This window comes from Oncorhynchus nerka, linkage group LG18 (assembly GCF_034236695.1).
Source record: "Oncorhynchus nerka isolate Pitt River linkage group LG18, Oner_Uvic_2.0, whole genome shotgun sequence".
Lineage (NCBI taxonomy): Eukaryota > Metazoa > Chordata > Actinopteri > Salmoniformes > Salmonidae > Oncorhynchus > Oncorhynchus nerka.
Window position 1 is genome coordinate 31,740,147 of NC_088413.1, and position 22,523 is coordinate 31,762,669.

The 22,523-nt window shown below is 42.7% G+C and overlaps 3 protein-coding genes across 3 annotated transcripts in view; all 3 read left to right on the forward strand.

Moving 5' to 3' along the window:
- LOC115145675 (uncharacterized) overlaps positions 1-22,523 on the forward strand; it is a 65,557-nt gene that overhangs the window by 12,999 nt on the left and 30,035 nt on the right. The gene's annotated exons all lie outside the window — the stretch shown is intronic.
- Positions 139-7,183, forward strand: LOC115145640 (zinc finger protein 19-like). Its single transcript, XM_029687158.2, has 4 exons — positions 139-633; positions 999-1,123; positions 4,626-5,711; positions 6,662-7,183. Exons 1-4 carry the CDS (start codon positions 351-353, stop codon positions 6,878-6,880), a joined length of 1,713 nt encoding a protein of 570 aa, XP_029543018.2. The 5' UTR covers positions 139-350; the 3' UTR covers positions 6,881-7,183.
- LOC115146730 (uncharacterized) lies at positions 9,151-19,220 on the forward strand. Its single transcript, XM_065003971.1, has 6 exons — positions 9,151-9,667; positions 10,360-10,490; positions 10,689-10,853; positions 15,974-16,135; positions 17,629-17,740; positions 17,950-19,220. The coding sequence occupies exons 1-6, from the start codon at positions 9,382-9,384 to the stop codon at positions 18,915-18,917; spliced, it is 1,824 nt and encodes a 607-aa protein (XP_064860043.1). The 5' UTR covers positions 9,151-9,381; the 3' UTR covers positions 18,918-19,220.

The following is a 22,523-nucleotide window of genomic DNA, read 5'->3' on the forward strand; positions in this document are numbered from 1 at the left end:
ACTGTTCGTTCTGAACAAGTCTAAAACAAGTCATGAGATTTGATGCATAATGTAATAAGCAGTAACGTCATTCAAAAACAGCGCGCATGCCCTATTCATTTAGCCACACCCTTGGAGCTATGATGCCAACCAATAAGATCCTTTCTCTTCAGTGTAAACGGAAGTGAACTGACCAAGAACAATTTCCACGTTAGCGTTATTGTTGTAATTTAGACGTTTATTAACACCATGGAACTCAAAATATGACTCGTTTAACTGCACTACATCATATACTTACACCAGGCAGCGTTTAATTCGCGTTGAAGACAGGACTTAGATGTTATCAAGATAACGCTAGCTAGCTGCTAACAATGGCTAACTGCATGGTTTTTCACACTCAAATAGCCTCCATCATGGAGGTACTAGCGAATGCAGCCGTGGCAGACATCTGTAAACTCGTAGATGACGACTATGCAGTGTTTCGTTTGGAAATAACTCAAAGCCAGAAAGAAAACAGGGCATTACGGAGGAAACTACAACTACTGGAACTGAAGATGACACGGGAGCGCGCAGAGAGGACAATTAGAGAGCGCGTCCTCGCCAGTCGTCCTAGTAGTGTCAAGATTCTCGACCAATACAAAGGAATGGCAAGAGGTACATTTTGCAAAAGGCCGAGGCTGTGAGACCTGTCGCCCTGATCCCCTCTGTGTGACTAGATGTGTCAACCACATATACGGTTAACCAGAATTGGGTCTAGGTCAGATGGATAGTAGGCAGTACTACCCCTGATTACTTAGCACAAAGACACTTAATGTACTGCTTTTCCTATTATTTACTCATTGAAAACCATATGATACATGGAACATAATTATAATAATCAAATCTATGAATAGTATATCAAGAGGTTATGTGGAGTGTTATCTTACACTCTTGCCAATTCTAGTGTACAATATACTGTTGAGCATTGACAGTAGCTAACCTAACCACCTCTTTTTCCCAAATCACTTTCTCATGTGAAGGACATCTCATTGGAGACCACAGGAGCTTTGTGAAGCCAGCGGGACACAATACATGGAGAGGTGACCAACAAATCACTGTTGATGAGGGGAATGGAACCTCAACCCAGCATGTTATCATGATAGAGGTTAGTGTAATAGTGTTACATAAAAATATGCAGTTACTTTAAATCAAATGTGGCCCGTTCATTTCAGAAAGGCTCCCCCTCAGCTATTCAGTGGCTTACATGTACATCTGCCATAGGGGAGCTTGTGAGACTTCTTTACGACATAGGGGAGACAACGACATTGTTATCCAATACAATTGATGTACCGGTAATAATCTGGGGGGTTGTTACGGTGACCAAATTACCACCACACCGGCAGTCTTGAGTCATGACCACAGCCAAAATCCACAACACCGTTTAGTCATGGAAACTAGGCTTCTCCTAGCTTAGTAGCTTACCAAACTTGCTAACTGTCTGGTACGCAGCACTCTATTGTCCCTCTAACATCAATGCATATGTAATCAAAATTCAAATCAAACACTTCATGAGAGCTCACGTTGCGCAACATTTCTATTGGCTATGCAATTGCTTGAGAAAACAGAGATTTGATGGGCTCTATTAATAAGAGGAGGAACCCATCAGCTTTCTATAGGCTAGGCCTACTATATTTGTTTCTCAACTTTCCTAATATTAAGCACATTGCTTCGCTTTACAACAGGAGTATAGCCTACCTGGCTGAGATGAAAATTAACCAAAGGAAAAGAGTCCTCCATTCGCTGTTTAAGTGCATAGAAGACATGTATTTTTTCCCCCCTGCCCCTGTTCCCAAGACAGATGCATGATAAATGGTCCAGTATAAGTCAAAAATAATTTCACACATACAGTGCTTTCGGAAAGTATTCAGACCCCTTCACTTTTTCCACATTGTTACGTTACAGCCTTATCCTAAAATGGATTCAATATTTTTTTCCCCACATCAATCTACACACAGTATCCCATAGTGAAAACCCGAAGATATGTTTAGACATTTTTGCACATTTATAAAAAATACAAAACATATAACTTATTTGCATAAGTATTTAGACCCTTTGCTATGAGACTCAAAAAATTGAGCTCAGGTGCATCCTGTTTCCATTGATCATCCTTGATGTTTCTACAACTTGGAGTCCACCTGTGGTAAATTCAATTGATTGGACATGATTTGGAAAGGCACTTGCCTGTCTATATAAGGTCCCACAGTTGACAGAGCATGTCAGAGCAAAAACCATGCCATAAGAGCTCAGAGACAGGATTGTGTCGAGGCACAGATCTGGGGAAAGGTACCAAAAAAGTTTGAAGGTCGCCAAGAACACAGTGGCCTCTATCATTCTTAAATGGAAGAAGTTTGGAACCACCAAGACTCTTCCTAGAGCTGGCCGCCTGGCCATCTTTGCAGCACTCCACCAATCAGGCCTTTATGGAAGAGTGGCCAGACGGAAGCCACTCCTTAGTAAAAGGCACATGATAGCCCGCTTGGAGTTTGCCAAAAGGCACCTAAAGGGCTCTCAGACCATGAGAAACAAGATTCTCTCATCTGATGAAACCAAGATTGAACTCTTTGCCCTGAATGCAAAGTGTCACGTCTGGAGGAAACCAAGCACTGCTCATCACCTGGGCAATACCATCCCTACGGTGAAGCATGGTGGCAGCATCATGCCACGGGGATGTTTTTCAGCGGCAGGGACTGGGAGACTAGTCAGGATCGAGGGAAAGATGAATGGAGCAAAGTACACAGAGATCCTTGATAAAAACCTGCTCCAGAGTGCTCAGAACCTCAGACTCTGAAGGTTCGCCTTTCAACTGGACAACGACCCGAAGCATACAACCAAGACAACGTAGGAGTGGCTTCGGGCCAAGTTTTTGAATGTCCTTGAGTGGCCCAGCTAGAGCTCGGACTTGAACCCAATCGAACATCTCTGGAGAGACCTGAAAAAGTGAAGGGGTCTGAATACTTTCTGAATGCACTGTATATTATTTAGTATGTGAAAGACATGATTAAATTAAGAATAGTGTGATTGATGACAATATTAGCCTATCACTTGTAATATTATGTATTATCACTTGTGAATGATGCCCAGCTTGTGCAGTAAGGCAAGAAACAGAGTATGCCTTTTTTTTGCAACTTTTTCAAATCAGTCACACACCTCATGTAGCCTAGCCCATATACCTATATATTGATAAGGTTTGTAATCACAACTAAAGTGGCTAAATAACTTCTTAAAATTAAGCACATTCACATTCTTCTTTACAACCGGTGTAGAGCCTAACTGGCATACATAGGTGGTGCTTGAGTTTCTAGTTTGGAGAAGATCATTTTGCTTGTAAAAAATGCACCTTTATAAATCATTACGTGCATAAATTGCATTTTCAGTCACGTTTGAGAATGGTGCTTTCCCACTAATTGATTGCATTTTGGAACATCTGCGCTTATAGCCTACTGCCATTTGCGCGTTGCTGTGCTTAAAATGTGACAAAATAGCCTAATAGTTTATCAACATTTTAAGCTAAACGTTCTGATCGGTTGGTATCAGCCTCATTGCTTTTAAAATGTTTTTTTTGGTGCGAGTGGTTGTATTAATTTGGGATCAATCGCATCCCACAACTGTCCCCAGAGTATGTTTGGAATATTTATTTCTCACACAGAAGGAAAGGTTGACCAATAGAATAGGTCAACTTTTGTACAATGGGGGATAGTAGATTGACATAGGCTAGTGCTTTTGCTGTCCGTTAGGTCTACTCATCTTGTTGGCTGACAGTTCTAACATCTTCAATATATGCCTCTGAATTCGATAAGGACGCACACAGTTGCATTCCCGATGTGTCTGTCTCCACTTGTAGCTTACTGTGGAGCTGAGATGTCTGTGAGAAGGACCCAATCAGATGACAGGCATTGGCTAATAAGAATTTTGATTTGAGAGATCCATGTGAGTCAGAGTTGCTTCAGAGCACGGCGTTTGGCAGCCGGGAGAAGGGAATTATGATTATTATATTATAAACAGACACTGGCCGCAAAAGGCGTGGATTTTTTTAGGGGACATTACGGCCACACAAGGGGGATGCCGGCGGGAAATTAGAGGCATTATCAAGGGCTTGTCAAATTGTGAATGAGAGACTGATGAAGTGTGTGCAGCCTGCGCAAGAAACAGAGCAGAGCTCATGCCTTTCATGCAACTCTTCAATTCATCTCTGAAATGATCCTATTTTATTCAGCTATGTTCAATTGTATTCTTCATACTATAAAATAATGCCACGGAATTCTAAGCAAATCTTGTTTGATAAATGTACTGGTGTAGCCCACAGCCATCTGGCATAGCCAGATCAGGACCTAACATTAGGACAGCTCAGAGTATGCTATTCTATTCTTCTGAAATAGACTACATTTCTTCATATCATGTTTCTTTAGGCCTGTCTAAAATAAATTATAGATTTATTGTGGTGTAGGCTATATTATATGGATTTATTAGGTCTGCATCAGTGGCTTAGAGGTGATGCGTGGAAGCCAGGAGATGCTTAATGTGTTTGTTGATTAACAGCCAATTACCGTGAGACTGGCAGTTACTTGCTTGACAATCACCGGCCCTAACCTCCTCTCTTGTTGTGTCAGGCTGGAGGTCCTGAAGTCAAGCACGAGCGGACTGAAGAAGAGGAGGACCCACGGCACAGCAGAGACATCCAGACTGGAGTGCTTGAAGAGCCCCTTGTAGCCACGGAGGACCCTACCACTGCCACAGCGCAGCCCAGGACCCAATGCAGCATCACGGAGGTCAGTGGAACGCCGAACGCCGTCCTCAAGTCAGAGACCGACACCAAGACTTTAACTGTAACACACAGGCTCTTACACACAGGATCTGATCATAGATCAGACCCAGAGAGACTGGTGGTGGGGCCACTGGACTGTCCTCCTGCTCCTGGCTCAGAGTATTTACCAGTATTTCACCAGAGCCAGAGAACGGTTCATTCCCGTGGAGATGGTGATGCATCATACCCTGACGTTGATGATCCGTCTTGCTCTTATGCTACAGAGATGGAACCTGGCAACATGCCCTTGGGTTTAGATACACAGACTGATCTGTCTAAAGGGGACTGGAACCAGTACAGTAGTAGTGTATACTCTGAAGGGTGCCTAGATAAGAAAGGGGAGGGTCTGGTCACAGATGAAGTGACTGTGAAAGTGGAGGGTGACGTTCCTCAAACATGGAATGCCGATAGTCACCTTGGAGACAGACACTCACAGGGTAGAGATTTCTTAGATTACAGAGAAAGCTTAGAGACAACTCAAAATGTCGCAACTAACTCCCTTTTACACACGTTCAGGGATCGTGACCCAGTGTCCACATCGATGGGGCCTTCTGATTCGTATGGCCAAATCCTTTTCGATCAGGTATTGAACTCAAACGACAGGGCTAGAGCCCAGGCTCAGGGAGGGGGAGCCACATCAGGCAATGTTAAAGAGAAACGGTTCCTCTGCATGTTCTGTAACAAAGGCTTTAGCTGCCCCCAGACGGTGGAGGTGCACCAGAGGATCCACACAGGGGAGAAACCCTACAGCTGTACCCAGTGTCACATGCGCTTTGCCCAGTCTGGCAGCCTAAAGAGGCACCAGAGGGTCCACACAGGTGAGAAACCCTACAGCTGCCCCCAGTGTGAGAAGAAGTTCTCCCACCAGCACCATCTGAAGACGCACCTCAAGGTCCACACTGGAGAAAGGCCGTTCGCCTGTACGCTCTGTGGGAAAAGGTTCTCAGAGAGGAGCTATCTCAAGATACACCAGCAGAAAAACCATTCCACTCTATAGCTTCTGATGTTTAGATCAAACCCTGCATTAGAGACAAATATACATTTAACGGTTGTCAGCAGAATAGAACCACAGATCCATTTGGAATAATGAGAGTAACAGATTTCAGTTTTGAATATTCCTGGGTAGAATATTGCATCCAGACATTGTGTGATATATAAGGCTAAAGTCTGTTACATATTGTATTTGTACTGTGTAGGCTATATGATGTTCACAAATGCCTATTTCATTACTTTCATTTAACTACTTTATTTTTTTTTCCATTTTTAATGAGTTAATAAATGCAGTTCATGCTTTTTTTGTTGACATGTGTATTTGTGGTTTTCATAATGTGTATTTAACTTATTTGTTTCATAAACACAAAATGGGACTTTTCTTTGTAAGACTTTCATTAAGACTCTTTAGTATACAGCAAACCTGATCTCACCCTATTCTGCATACACCTGACAGCACTTTATAACCAACATAGGACTTAGTAAATATACCTACCTGGGTACTTATACCCACACACTAACAAACACCTACTGTACACATCAAATAGTTTATTCCGATTTGTCTGATGACATCATAGCTGACTTATATTTACCCACAACATAATATTTATGTCCACCATGATGGATTTAACAACAATTAAGTCATTCTGTAACTACACTATAGGACTCAAACGCAGTGGGGATGGGTAAACACCATGTTGAAAGTGTTTTTATTTTCTGTGTGTACGTACCTGAGGGAGTGTATGTCTGTGTAATCTATATTACTTGTCTCTTCCAGGAGGAGAAGGGAGACTGATGGCGCTTCCCGTGTTCATTCTGTGGGAAAGCCTTCAGTTTTTGTAAACAGGGGAGATCCACCAGAGGATCCACACGGGGGAGAAACAGTTTGGCTGCCCCTTGTGTGAGAAGAGGTTCTCCCACCAGCACCAGCTGAAGATGCACCTGAAGGTCCACACGGGAGAAAGGCTGTTCGTCTGTATGCACTGCGGGAAGAGTTTCTCAGAGAGGAGCAACCTCATGATACACCAGCAGAAAATGCACACAGTCCATGTATTGACTATAGTGATGTAGTACTAGTTAGTTTGTAGTTAATTCTGTTGGTTTTGGATGTATAGGGAACTGGGTGAGGAGAACTGAGGAAATAATGAGTATGATGAGGCAGAGTAGATGATATGGTGATGGTGTCTAAAAATGCTTCACTGATGAAGAGTGGAAACTTTGTCCCTTTAGATACTGGTCGAGGGTAACAGATTTCTAGTGCAAACATAGTGAGACGTTATTCACCTTGACATTATTTCGTGCAATAAAAGTACTGTACTGCAAAGTTGTTAGTGTATGACCATTTTGTTCAAATTAAATACAAAGTTGACTCTGCTGACTGACTTGGATATTTTTGTATCGTTACAGGGACTGAGTTTCCCTTATCTCAGTCTAATCAAAACATTATACTTCATTCTTGAATAAACACATATGGACATTTTTTTATATAATTAACTCCAATGGCTCCATATTGTTAGGTACTTGAATCACAGTTTTAGACATAGGCTTGACTGGTTAACATTTTATAACATCATGTCATGCTTCTGTATGTTCAGCAAAGAATGTCTTATAACCCTTTATGCTTTTCTGTATAAACTTTGTTTACAGTCTGCTGTCCCTGAAGACCTGCTGATATCCAGTGTTACTGGTGGGAGAGAGTGGACCTCTGAGGATACTGGTCACAAACCCTGGACCCTGATCAGGAGCCGCCGCTCTTCCTTCCAGAGTCGGGACCAGGACCCAACCGCGAAGGACCGAGACTTCACTACAACACGACAGCTGGACTGAACAACCTCAGTCCTGGTGGTCAACAGAGAGACAGAGGCTCCAATCAGGGATCCAGTCTGCAGCCCAGACCCTTCTCTTCACAGTCTCAGTGCAGGGATGGAGCAGAGCCTGGGGCTGATAGGAACAGGAGGGTCTCTATGATAAACACGACAGTATGCATGATTGAAAGATCAGGTCACCCTGGGCTTCAGCCTTCACTGAAGGTGGGAGACCCCCCTGGATATAGTCTAGCAGCAAGTCTGTCTTCTCCTTTGGCGTCACATATAATGCCTGGTGAATGGGTTCATAGAAGAACTGGGCCTGGATGTTGCCTTCCTCGGTTACCCCACCAATACAGACAGGGTCAGGATGGGCATTCACCATGAGAGGCACCTAGCCTACAACAGATTGTGTGCAATCCCAACAACACCCAAACAATGGCTAGAGGTCCAGGAGGAAGCTCAATGACGGAGGTTCTCCTTCCTAAGTAACCTTATCAGACAAAGGAGTGTCCAGTGAGAGAAATCACAGCAGTGTGGCTAGAATTATACACAGGGGATATCTGGGAACTATCTGAAATACAGTTATGAAGTGTCTTGTGGTGGTGGGGGGGGGTACTAAGTCCCTCAGTTGAACATCTGGGTATGATCACATTCTCACATGATACAGCAAGAGTTCCCAAACTTTTTGTTGGCCCACGACCTCACTTTGATACCTGAAAATTCTAAACCCCAACCATGTGGGAAAAAACATGACTTTTTCAAAAAATAATTGGGGCTAAAACATTGAGATGGAAGTGCCCAAAGATGACCTCCAATCATCTTTGTGGTACCATTTGGAAGTTGAAATGTCAGTTATTAACATTTTAGTACATTTATCAGCCAAAACATGACACCCACCCTGTATTCATGAGCATGCTGTGTCTCAAGAGATGATGGGCACAACACAAACACTTCATTATGCAAAACTGTGTATAAACTACAACATGTGCAGAAAAAAACAGTTTACACGTTTTTAAATAATTAACGAAGGTTAATGACAATTTTTATTAAAAACATGTTTTTTTCCATGCTATGCAAAATGGTTCAACCTTGAGCGCCTGTTTTGGCATTTAAGTTTAAAAAAGTAACTTTCTGACCACTTCTACCATGGGAAAATATGTATTGTAAATTTCATACAAATCAAAAAGGGTTTTGGTCAAAAAGTGATTGAAATCAAATGGAACGACCCTTTTTATAGGAGTTTTAATTAAACACATACCCCTCATTAAACTTGTCATTTGAAACAGGCTTGTAAATGCCTGTTTTTAGAGAGACAGTAAACCTAGGCTAGATAAAAGGACAGTTGAATGTTTACCGTACTGAGGTGATGGAGTAAAGTGATTGTATTCTACTTTATTATTGCTAACACACTTCTTTAAACTAGTGATCTAAGCTCGAAAGACTGTTCTTAAATAGGAGATAAGCAGTACCGTATTTCAAAGAACAGCGCGCAAACGCTTTTAATTTAGCCACACCCTTTGAGCGACAACATCCTTCCTAGTCGGTATAAACGGAAGTAAACAGTAACTAAGAACAATTTCCACGTTAGCGTTTTTGTTGTTATTTAGACGTTTATTAACACCATGGAACTCAAACTATGACTCATTTAACTGCACAGCATCACATACTTACCCCATGTAGTATTTAATCCGCGTTGGAAACAGGACTTGATTAATAGAGGTTAGCTATCTAGGTAACGCTACCTAGCTGCTAAGTTAGTTAACAATGGCTGCTAACTGTATGGTTTTTCACACTCAAATAGCCTCCATAATGGAGGTTCTAGCGAATGCAGCCGTGGCAGAGGTCTGTAAACTCGTTGACGACGACTATGCAGTGTTTCGGTTGGAAATAACTCACAGCCAAAAAGAAAACAGTGCATTGCGGAGGAAACTACAGCTTCTGGAACTGAAATTGTCACGGGAGCGCGCAGAGAGGACAATGCGAGAGCGCGTCCTCGCCAGTCGTCCCAGAAGTGTCAAGGTCCTCGACCGATACAGAGGAATGGCAAGAGGTACATTTAGCAGAAGGTCAAGGATGCGAGGCATGTCACTGGTTCCCCTCTGCGCATGTGTAATTTTAGATGTGTTAACCACATATGGTTAACCAGAATTGAGTCTTGGTCAGTTTTTGGATAGTTAGTATGCAATAGTTAATCTGATTACTTGGCTATCTTGGGCAAAGACACAATGTAATTTAACCAGATTCTTTATTTACTGCATTTCCTTTTATTTACACAATGAAAACAATGTGATACATGTAACATAATACATTGATCAATAAATTGTATCAATAAGTTATGAGATGTTATCTTACATTCTTCAAATCAAATTTTATTTGTCACATACACATGGTTAGCAGATGTTAATGCGAGTGTAGCGAAATGCTTGTGCTTCTAGTTCTGACAATGCAGTAATAACCAACGAGTAATCTAACCTAACAATTCCACAACTACTACCTTATACACACAAGTCTAAAGGGATAAAGAATATGTACATAAAGATATATGAATGAGTGATGGTACAGAACTGCATAGGCAAGATGCAGTACATGGTATCGAGTACAGTATATACATATGAGATGAGTAATGTAGGGTATGTAAACATTATATTAAGTGGCAATTCTAAACGGTGGCAATAGTGTACAATAGCTTTGAGCATTGACAGTACCTAACTTAACCACCTCTTTTCCCCCAATCACACTCAGGTGAAGGAGATCTCACTGGAGGCCACAGGAGCTTTGTGAAGCCAGCTGGACACAATACATGGAGAGATGACCAAACAATCACTGTTGATGAGGGGATTCGAACCTCAACCCAGCACGTTATTGTGATAGAGGTTAGTGTAATAGTGTTACATTAAAATTACAGTATATCAAATGTGATCAGTTTATATCAGAAAGGCTCCCATCAGCTATTCACTTGCTTACATGTACATCCTAATTTATCTGCCATAGGGGAGCTTGTGAGACTTCCCTATGACATTGTTATCCAATTGAAAGGATACTAGTAACAACCTCCTCTCTTCTTGTGTCAGGATACAGAGGCTGCAGGTCCTGGGGTCAAGCTTGAGAGGTCTGAAGGAGAGGAGGACCCACAGCACAGCAGAGACATCCAGACTGCAGCAGCTGGAGCTTCCCCTGAAGCCATGGAGGACCTCGCCGCCGCACCCCAGCCCAGGACCCAACGCAGCATCACGGAGGTCAGTGGAACGCCAAACGCCGTTCTCAAGTCAGAGACAGACACTGAGACTTTAATTGTAACACACAGCCTCTTAAACACAGGATCTGATCACAGATCAGACCCAGAGAGACTGTGGCTGGGGAAACTGGGCTGTCCACATGCTCCTGGCTCAGAGTATTTACCGGTATTTCACCAGAGCCAGAGGATGGTTCATTCCCGTGGTGATGGTAACGCGTTACACTCTGGCGGTGATGATCCATCTTGTTCTTACGCTACAGAGATGGACCCTGGCAACATGCCCGTGGGTTTAGAGACACAGACTGATCTGTCCAGAGGGGACTGGAACCAGTACAGTAGTAGTGTATACTCTGAAGGGTGCCTAGATAAGAAAGGGGAGGGTCTGGTCATAGATGAGGTGACTGTGAAAGTGGAGGGTGATGCTCCTCTGACACTGAATGCAGATGAGACTCACTTAGGAAAAGGACACTCGCAGGGTAACACCAGTGACTTCTTAGACAACAGGGAAAGCTTAGAGACAAATCTAAATGTCCCGACCCACTCACCTTTACACACGTTCATGGATCGCGAGTCAGTGTCCACGTCGATGGGGCCTTCCGATTCACACGGCCGCGTCCTTTTCAATCAGGTATTGAACTCAAACGACAGGGCTAGAGCCCAGGCTGAGGGAGGGGGAGCCACATCAGGCAATAGTAAAGAGAAACGGTTCCCCTGCATGTTCTGTAACAAAGGCTTCAGCTGCCTCCAGAAGGTTGAGGTCCACCAGAGGGTCCACACAGGGGTGAAACCCTTCAGCTGTACCCAGTGTCACATGCGCTTCACCCAGGCTGGCACCCTGAAGAGGCACCAGAGGGTCCACACAGGGGTGAAACCCTTCAGCTGTACCCAGTGTCACATGCGCTTCACTCAGGCTGGTGACCTGAAGAGGCATCAGAGGGTCCACACAGGAGAAAGGCCATTTGCCTGTATGCACTGCGGGAAGAGGTTCTCAGAGAGGAGATACCTCAGGATACACCAGCAGAAAAAACATTCCACTCTATAACATAAAGTCACCATTCCACTCGATAGCTTCTGAGATTTAGATTAAACCCTGCATTAAAGGTAGACTCAACGAGATTACATAAATGCACAAAGTAAAGTGGAGTGGGTCAATTTCTACAACAACTAAGAGCGTTGTAGTGCAAGGCCCAGACATTGTGGGATACAGCGCCTTCAGAAAGTATTCACACCCTTTGACTTTGTCCACATTTTGTTGTGTTATTGCCTGAATTTTAAAATGGATTAAATTGAGATTTTGTGTCACTGGCCTACTACACACAATACATCATAATGTCAAAGTGGAATTATGTTTTTTTTTTCAATAATGAATAAAAAAATGAAAAGCTCAAAGTTCTTTTATGACAAGCCTAAATAAGTTCAGGAGTGAAAATCTGCTTAACAAATCACATAAGTTACACGGAGTCACTCGGTGTGCAATTATAGTGGTTAACATGATCTTTTAACCAGTACCTCATCGCTGTACCCCAGATTCAACCACTACCTCATCGCTGTAAAGAACAGATTCAAGTGTTGTTGGAATAAGTATATACACAAATGTACAGTGTAAATGTTTGAGGTCCTGCATTCAGGAGTGGGGATGGGATTACTGTATGTTTTGCCTTGCCGGCAACTCTACCTTTATGGTAGAGTTGCCAGACAGAATCCACTTCAGAAGCCACTTCAGTAAAAGGCACATGACAGCCCGCTTGGAGTTTGCACCTAAAGGACTCTCCAACCATCGCAAGATTCTCTGGTCTGATGAAACCAAGATTGAACGCTTTAGCCTGAATGCCAAGCGTCACTTCTGGAGGAAACCTGGCATCATCGTTATGGTGAAGCATGGTGGTGGCAGCATCATGCTGTGGGGATGGTTTTCAGCGGCAGGGACTTTGAGACTAGTCAGAATTGAGGGAAAAGTACAGAGAGATTCTTGATGAAATCCTGCTCAAGACCTCAGACTGGGGCAAAGTTTCACCTTCCAACAGAACAACGACCCTAAGTACACAGCCAAGTCAACGCAGGAGTGGCTTCGGGACAAGTCTCTGAATGTCTTGAGTGGCTCAGCCAGAGCCTGGACTTGAACCCGATCGAACATCTCTGGGGAGACCAGAAAATAGCTGCGCAGCGACGCTCCCCATCCAACCTGATACAGCTTGAGAGGATCTGCAGAGAAGAATGGGAGAAACTCCCAAAATACAGGTGTGCCAAGCTTGTAGCGTCATACCCAAGAAGACAAGGCTGTAAAAGGTGCTTCAACAAAGTACTGAGTAAAGGGTTTGAATACTTATGTAAATGTGATTATTCAGCTTTTTAATACACTTGAAAAATGTCTTTACCTGCTTTGTCATTATGGGGTATTGTGTGTAGATTGAGGGGAGAAAACAATTGAATCCATTTTAGAATAAGGCTGTAACGTAATAAAATGAGGAAAAAGTCAAGTGGTCTGAATACTTTCCAAATGCACTGTGTGTGTGTTTATACATGCATACATACATACATACATACATACATACATACATACATACATACAAAAAAACATGAATATCCCTTTGAGCATGGTGAAGTTATTAATTACACTTTGGATGGTGTTTCAATATACCCAGTCACCGCGTCCTTCCTAACTCAGTTGCCGGAGATGAAGGAAACCCCGCTCAGGGATTTCACCATGAGTCCAATGGTAACTTTAAAACAGTTACAGAGTTTAATGGCTGTGATAGGAGAAAACCAAGGATGGATCAGCACCATTGTAATTACTCCACAATACTAACCTAAATGACAGTGAAAGAAGGAAGCCTGTACAGAATACAAATATTTCAAAACATGCATCCTGTTTGCAGTAAGGCACTTAAGTAAAACTGCAAAAAATGTTGCAAAGAAATGAACATTTTGTCCTGAATACAAACCGTTATGTTTGGGGCAAATCCAAAACAACGTCACTGAGTGGCACTCTTCATATTTTTTTTCACGAATGGGGGTGCCCCCCCCCCACTCCTTTTGCCCTCAGAACAGCCTCAATTTGTCGGTGCATGGACTCTACAAGTCGGTGAAAGTCCTTTTGAATAGTGGACCATTCTTGATACACACAGGAAACTGTTGAGCGTGAAAAACCCAGCACCGTTGCAGTTCTTGGCATAAACCAGTGCACCTACTACCATCCCCTGTTCAAAGGCACTAAAATATTTTCTCTTGCCCATTAACCCTCTGAATGGCACACATACACAATCCCTGTCTCAATTGTCTCAAGACTTAAAAATCCTCCTTTATCGACACAGATTTGAAGTGGATTCATCAAGTGGCATCAATAAGGGATCAAAACTTTCACCTGATCAGTCTGTTATGGAAAGAGCAGGTGTTCTTAATGGTTTGTATACTCGGTGTACAGTATAAGCCTAAAGTTTGTTACATGTTGTGTTTGTACTGTGTAGCCTATATGATGTTCAAATGCCTGTTTCATTACTTCCATTCAACTACTTAATTGTTTTCCCATGACACCTTTAATGAGACAATGAATTCATCAAGTTCATGCAGATTTTTATTTTAGACTTGTATGTGTGGTTTTCATATGGTGCACTTGTTTGTGTTTCATAAATACAAAATGGGACTTTTCATTCCAAGACTTTCTTTGAGACTCTCTTTAGTATACATCACATCTGATCTGACCCTATTTTGCATACACTGATAGGGCTTTATAACCAATTTACACTAAATATATTTACACATACCCACACACTAACAAACACCTACTGTATACGTCAAAATAGTTTAGTCAGGTTTGTCAGATGTTTACTTATCATTGCAGACTTATTTTTTTACCCACAACATATTTATGTCCACCATGATGGGTTTAACATCCATATGGCTATTTTTCTGTATATCTAATAGGACCGGGACTATACCAGTATCGCAATATTCGTTAGTGTCGTGGCAAGGAAACAAAACACAAAGCAGATTTAACTTTTTTAGGAAAACAGTCCTAATGTTGAAAACAAATATCATTGTGTTTTCATCCAGACTCACATTTATTTATTTTCCATAACACACAATATGTTACATACAGCAGGTTTTTAAAGGACCAAAGAGTTGTCTGCTTTGTGTTAAAAAAATTTACATGAAAAAAAATATTGCGGTACTGGTATCATTCCTGCTCTAATATCTAAGCATACCTCTTGAGTCTTCTGAATCCTCCTGACTGTGCCACCTGTATGAGTCATAATACCCACAAAAGCTAGCGGTCAAACAAGGAAATGGCTCCAATCGTTTTCCACCATTCATTTCTCCCAAAGGGGATTTTTAGAAACACTAAAAGGGGATGTATTTTGTATAAGCCTACCCTGGTGTGACGCTTTGATAACTGTGTAAATCTCTCTAGGACATGATGACTTTTATAAATTAAATTTGCCTGTAGTTACCCCCCCAAAAAATGAAATGGTAATTAGCTGCTAATGTGGCTATCATAAAGAACTACAAATGCCATGATGATCTGGACGGGACTACCAAATCGAGGAAAAGGTAAGATTCTCAGCATTAATGTTAGCTACGTTTAGTAATGAATACATTGGCTACATTTCATTAAATGGACAATTGTGAACTGTCTTGGTTAAGTAAATTTACACAATACCTGTTGGCAAAGGTGTCCGCTAGAGATAACGTGCAGGAGTTTGCAGGGATTTGTGGTCCTGCATGATGTCTACTTTGATGCTAATTAGCATTTTCAAATCTGAGAGTAAATAGTGCAGAATATATTAATTGATAACTCACCTTGTCCGAAAGACATTTACATGGTTATCAAAACGTCACGCCAGGATAAGTCTACACGAAACACAGCCCTTATTTTAAGTGTTTTTAAAATCACCTATGGTGGAAAAACGATTGGAAGCATTTCACAGTTTGACCGCTAGGTTTTCAACGTTTTCTTTTGTATTTGGCTGATACTCATATTGAGCTGGAGAGACTATTTAAATGTAAATAGTTGCTTATGTTTGCAAGTATGGCCAAGCAATGTTAAAAGTGTGTTTATCTTTGTCTGTGTACGTACCTGAGGGAGTGTATGTCTGTATAATCTGTATCACCTTTCTCATCCAGGAGGAGAGTCCAGAGGTGCTGCTGGTGAAGGAGGATGGTTGTGAGGAGAGTCTGGGGAACCCTGAGGGGACCATGGTCATGGAAAACAACCAAACAACACCTCCTCCTGAACCCACAGAGGAACCAGCTGAGCAGCACAGGACCCCACACAGTCTCACTGAGGTGAGCCCACTATGAATTAATGTGTTAATGGTATTAGATCAGGGCCTGTATTCACAAAATGTGTCAGAGTAGGACTGCTGATCTAGGATCTGTTTTGTCTTTTCGATCATAATGAATAAGACGATGTAGACGGGTGGGGACCTGATCCTCAATCAGCACTTCTACTCTGTGACGCTTTGTGGATATGGCCCAGGTTGTGATTAAAGTGTAGGACCATGCCTTTGCATTATCAAACCATTAAAGAGTGTCTAGTAATCAAAAGTACTATCACGTTTGCATAGTATCAAATCAACTAACAGTTTTGCATAGTACTCATAGCAATCCCTCATTGCTCAATCATAACATGCTCCATAGCATGGTGCTAATATCAGATTTCTTGATCAAACATCCTCTCACTCTGTATCAGGCTTTCTGTTAGCCTGTAATAGCCAGCTTTTGTCCTCTAAAAAAATGTCAAAGCATATAAAAAAAATTGGCACTACCAATATTCCGGGAGAAGAAGAAAAAATCTAATTGCGAAAAAATGCTTTCTTGCCTATTAATTTATGGAAACACCAGTCGATGGAATGACATTTGACTGGTCAGTCTATAGGTTAATTTGCATAATTTAGTGGAATTAAATTGGCGTGCGTGTTGCTTCAGACTCATTGCTTTTGAATGTTTTTATTATGTAGCCTAGGCCTACTGGTTGTATGAATTTGGGATCTTTCGTCCCACAACTGTCCCAGAGTCTGTTTGGAATAGGCTATTTATTTCTCAACAAAGTGACCAATAGAATATGTCGTCTAAACTTTTGTACTTTAGTAGATTGACATAGGCTAGCGATTTTGCTGTTCGTTACTCATCTCGTTGTCTGAGGAAAAGTATATGTGGACAGTTATTCTAACATCTTCAAAGTCTTTGGCTCCCGAGTGGCGCAGCGGTCTAAGGCACTGCATCTCAGTGCTAGAGGCGTCACTACAGACGCCCTGGTTCGACTCCAGGCTGTATCACAACCGACCATGATTGGGAGTCCCATAGGGCGGCGCACAATTGGCCCAGTGACGGCCGTGTTTGGCCGGTGTAGGCCGTCATTGTAAATAAGAATTTGTTCTTAACTGACTTGCCTAGTTAAATAAAGGTTCAATACAAATACATTTTTAAAAAGTGAAATTCAGAATTCAGTACCACACCTCGTTGCATTGTCGCATCCTCAACTTGTTCTGTTAATATGAACTTCCCATATTCTAAATGTGATTTATTTCATTCTGAGCACCATGGTGGGTGACTCCTTAATTGGGGAGAACGGGCTCGTGGTAATGGATGGAGCGGAATCGGTGGAATGTTAGAAACCATGTGTTTGATGTATTTTATATTTGATTCCATTTGCGCCATTCTGTGGTGGGTGGACGCCCTATTCAGGTTATGCATCTAATGCTTATGGGTCCGGTACATTTCTCAAATGTCCAGCGCCACACTTTCCTAACGGAAACCATGCTCTGTATCTCTTACAGCAAGTAGACATGGAGGATGGGAAGCCTGATCTGCTGCTTGTCAAAGAGGAGACAATAGAATACGGACCAGAGAGCATTGACCTGCTGAGTGGACTAAAGGTGGGGGAGCAAGGTAAGGGAGAAATACATATAGCCTACATACAGTAATAGATCTTCAATGGGAATAGTGATGCACCTGGCTATTATTATTTCTTCATTTATAAAATTAAATCAATACAACATATGTTTACATAAAAAAACACATTATAATGTATGAACTTGACCAGATAATTGAGTTCTCTGCCATGTTTGTAAAGTCTATTTTCTAACCTCTTTCTACAGGTGGTTGGCTGGAGGATTACAGAGGAGACTGGGCGGCCATCTTGGATTCCCAGACCCAGACGGGTGCAGCCAAGAGCCAGGGGGATGACATCACCGAGCAGGCCAGGACCAGAGGCAACATAGTGGAGGTCAGTGGATGGGACAGCATCCTCAACTCTAGGCTGAGGAACAACACTGTTAACCACAACCAGAAAAAGACAATCGAACACAAAACAACAACCAAATTTAGTGTCCATGACAACAGACTAGCTGAGGCCAGGATGAGACATAGATTTGGTCCGGGGGGACGGGGAGGTGTCCGTATGCAGCTGGAGAGAACAGACACAGACTCGGCTAGTGATGCTCCTTCCTGCTCCTATAGTTGTGATTCAGAGAGACTGATGGCGCCTCAGGTTAACCCCCTAACAGATTCTGCCTTCAGCCTGCCTTCTATAGGATCTATCAACTGGAACATGGACCCTGGGACAACACAGACACTCCCTGGCCTTTGTTCTCCTCACACTCCCCTAATGTTAAACCAGACCTCAGACAATGCCAGTGCCTCAACACTGAGTGGCTACACAAGCCCATTGACAAATGACAGTAGTAGAGATGGAATCAGTAAAGGTGGCAGCGCCAAAGAAAAGCACTTCCCGTGTTCGTTCTGTGGGAAAGTCTTCAGTTTCCCCAAACAGGTGGCGATCCACCAGAGGATGCACACGGGGGAGAAACCGTTCGGCTGCCACCTGTGCCGGGCCAGTTTTTCAGACTCGTCCAACCTGAAGAGGCACCAGAGGGTCCACACAGGGGAGAAACCCTACAGCTGCCCCCAGTGTGAGAAGAGGTTCTCCCACCAGCCCCATCTGAAGAGGCACCTGAAGATCCACACTGGAGAGAAGCCGTTTGCCTGTACGCACTGCGGGAAGAGGTTCTCAGAGAGGGGCTACCTCAGAATACACCAGCAGAAAATGCACACCGCCCATGTATAGAGTATAGTGACATGTAATGTAGTACTAGTTAGTTTGTTTGTAGTTAATTCTGTTGATTTTGGATGTATAGTGAACTGGATGAGGTGAACTGAGGAGAGAATGAGTGTGATGAGGCAGAGTAGATGATATGGTGATGGTTGGTGTGATGGTGTCTGTACAAATGCTTCACTGATGAAGTGACAATTTTGTCCTGTTCTTTGTTGTTAGTGTTTATTTATGAGGCAATTATAGTGCCCTAATAGTACTTCATTTTATGTGAATGTTGTGATAATTTTGTTTAAATGAAATACAAAATTGACTCTGTGCTGACTGACTAGGTTATTTGTGTATCATTGCAGGGACTGAGTTTTCCCTATCTCAGTGGAACTAAACATTATACTTAATTATTGAATCAACACATTTAAATAATAAACTCCAATGGCTCCATATTCTTAGCTACTTGAATCAATAAAAAAATTAAAAGCCCTTTTTTTATCAACAGATGTCACATAGTGCTATACAGAAACCCAACCTAAATCCAAACAGCAAGCAATGCAGATGTAGAAGCACGGTGGCTAGGAAAAACTCACCTGTTAGAGATGGGCTTGACTGTGGTTAACATTTTATAATATCATATTTCTGTGTGTTAGAATGCTATTTTATTATGATTATTACATATTGGAATTTGGCCTAGGTACCCTCTGTAAGGCCAGATATCACCCTGTAAAGCAGGTCTCAGTAACTGGTATCTGGGCCCCTGAGCCATTAAATCATCAATGGGTGTCCTTAAGCGATTAAGATGTTTCAAATGTATAGTCGATTTGAATGATTTAAACAGCGAACAGATAAGGCAAGAATATTTAGGTCATTTCTCCCCACTCGAGGGGGGGATTTTCTGATAACCTCTTAGAGGAAAGTGTCTGTCTATGTCCATTAGACCTGTAAAATATAGAAGTTGTTCACCTTATATTTTCCATCTAGCATTTCGCCAAACTTTGACCAGTTTTCAATTCCTAACATTGGCGCTGCGAGCAAGGTGGGTTTATCACCGGAGGACACGTGACAAAAGAGGTGAGTGCTCTTTCATTTTAATTGGGAATGAGATTAATTTGATTTAGTCGCACCACCTCACCTGTAAAGTTCATGTTAAAAGAACTGACCACATTTGTATCTGTGTGTGACCCCACCAATCTGGCAAAGAACGCTTGTGAATCGGATAACTGTTTGGTGTGGAAAGCATTGGTAAGTGTGTCTCCTTCATATACAGTGGGGCAAAAAAGTATTTAGTCAGCCACCAATTGTGCAAGTTCTCCCACTTAAAAAGATGAGGCCTATAATTTTCATCATAGGTACACTTCAACTATGACAGACAAAATGATTTTAAAAATCCAGAAAATCACATTGTAGGATTTTTTAAATGAATTTATTTGCAAATGATGGTGGAAAATAAGTATTTGGTCAATAACAAAAGTTTATCTCAATACTTTGTTATATACCCTTTGTTGGCAATGACAGAGGTCAAACGTTTTCTGTAAGTCTTCACAAGGTTTTCACACACTGTTGCTGGTATTTTGGCCCATTCCTCCATGCAGATCTCCTCTAGAGCAGTGATGTTTTGGGGCTGTTGCTGGGCAACACGGACTTTCAACTCCCTCCAAAGATTTTCTATGGGGTTGAGATCTGGAGACTGGCTAGGCCACTCCAGGACCTTGAAATGCTTCTTACGAAGCCACTCCTTCGTTGCCCGGGCAGTGTGTTTGGGATCATTGTCATGCTGGAAGACCCAGCCACATTTCATCTTCAATGCCCTTGCTGAAGGAAGGAAGTTTTCACTCAAAATCTCAAGATACATGGCCCCATTTATTCTTTCCATTACACGGATCAGTCGTCCTGGTCCCTTTGCAGAAAAACAGCCCCAAAGCATGATGTTTCCACCCCCATGCTTCACAGTAGGTATGGTGTTCTTTGGATGCAACTCAGCATTCTTTGTCCTCCAAACACAACGAGTTGAGTTTTTACCAAAAAGTTATATTTTGGTTTCATCTGACCATATGACATTCTCCCAATCTTCTTCTGGATCATCCAAATGCTCTCTAGCAAACTTCAGATGGGCCTGGACATGTACTGGCTTAAGCAGGGGGACACGTCTGGCACTGCAGGATTTGAGTCCCTGTCGGCGTAGTGTGTTACTGATGGTAGGCTTTGTTACTCTGGTCCCAGCTCTCTGCAGGTCATTCACTAGGGGGACCCCCGTGTGGTTCTGGGATTTTTGCTCACCGTTCTTGCGATCATTTTGACCCCACGGGGTGAGATCTTGCGTGGAGCCCCAGATCGAGGGAGATTGTATGTCTTCCATTTCCTAATATTTGCTCCCACAGTTGATTTCTTCAAACCAAGCTGCTTACCTATTGCAGATTCAGTCTTCCCAGCCTGGTGCAGGTCTACAATTTGTTGCCACCCCTATTACTAGCCTGTTCAACCTCTCTTTCGTGTCATCTGAGATTCCCAAAGATTGGAAAGCAGCTGCGGTCATCCCCCTCTTCAAAGGGGGGGACACTCTTGACCCAAACTGCTACAGACCTATATCTATCCTACCATGCCTTTCTAAGGTCTTCGAAAGCCAAGTCAACAAACAGATTACCGACCATTTCGAATCTCACCATACCTTCTCTGCTATGCAATCTGGTTTCAGAGCTGGTCATGGGTGCACCTCAGCCACGCTCAAGGTCCTAAACGATATCTTAACCGCCATCGATAAGAAACATTACTGTGCAGCCGTATTCATTGATCTGGCCAAGGCTTTCGACTCTGTCAACCACCACATCCTCATCGGCAGACTCGACAGCCTTGGTTTCTCAAATGATTGCCTCGCCTGGTTCACCAACTACTTCTCTGATAGAGTTCAGTGTGTCAAATCGGAGGGTCTGCTGTCCGGACCTCTGGCAGTCTCTATGGGGGTGCCACAGGGTTCAATTCTTGGACCGACTCTCTTCTCTGTATACATCAATGAGGTCGCTCTTGCTGCTGGTGAGTCTCTGATCCACCTCTACGCAGACGACACCATTCTGTATACTTCCGGCCCTTCTTTGGACACTGTGTTAACAACCCTCCAGGCAAGCTTCAATGCCATACAACTCTCCTTCCGTGGCCTCCAATTGCTCTTAAATACAAGTAAAACTAAATGCATGCTCTTCAACCGATCGCTACCTGCACCTACCCGCCTGTCCAACATCACTACTCTGGACGGCTCTGACTTAGAATACGTGGACAACTACAAATACTTAGGTGTCTGGTTAGACTGTAAACTCTCCTTCCAGACCCATATCAAACATCTCCAATCCAAAGTTAAATCTAGAATTGGCTTCCTATTTCGCAACAAAGCATCCTTCACTCATGCTGCCAAACATACCCTTGTAAAATTGACCATCCTACCAATCCTCGACTTTGGCGATGTCATTTACAAAATAGCCTCCAATACCCTACTCAACAAATTGGATGCAGTCTATCACAGTGCTATCCGTTTTTTTAACTTTTTTGCCCGCTTTGAGGACAATACAGTGCCACTGACACGGCCTGCAACGAAAACATGCGGTCTCTCCTTCACTGCAGCCGAGGTGAGTAAGACAT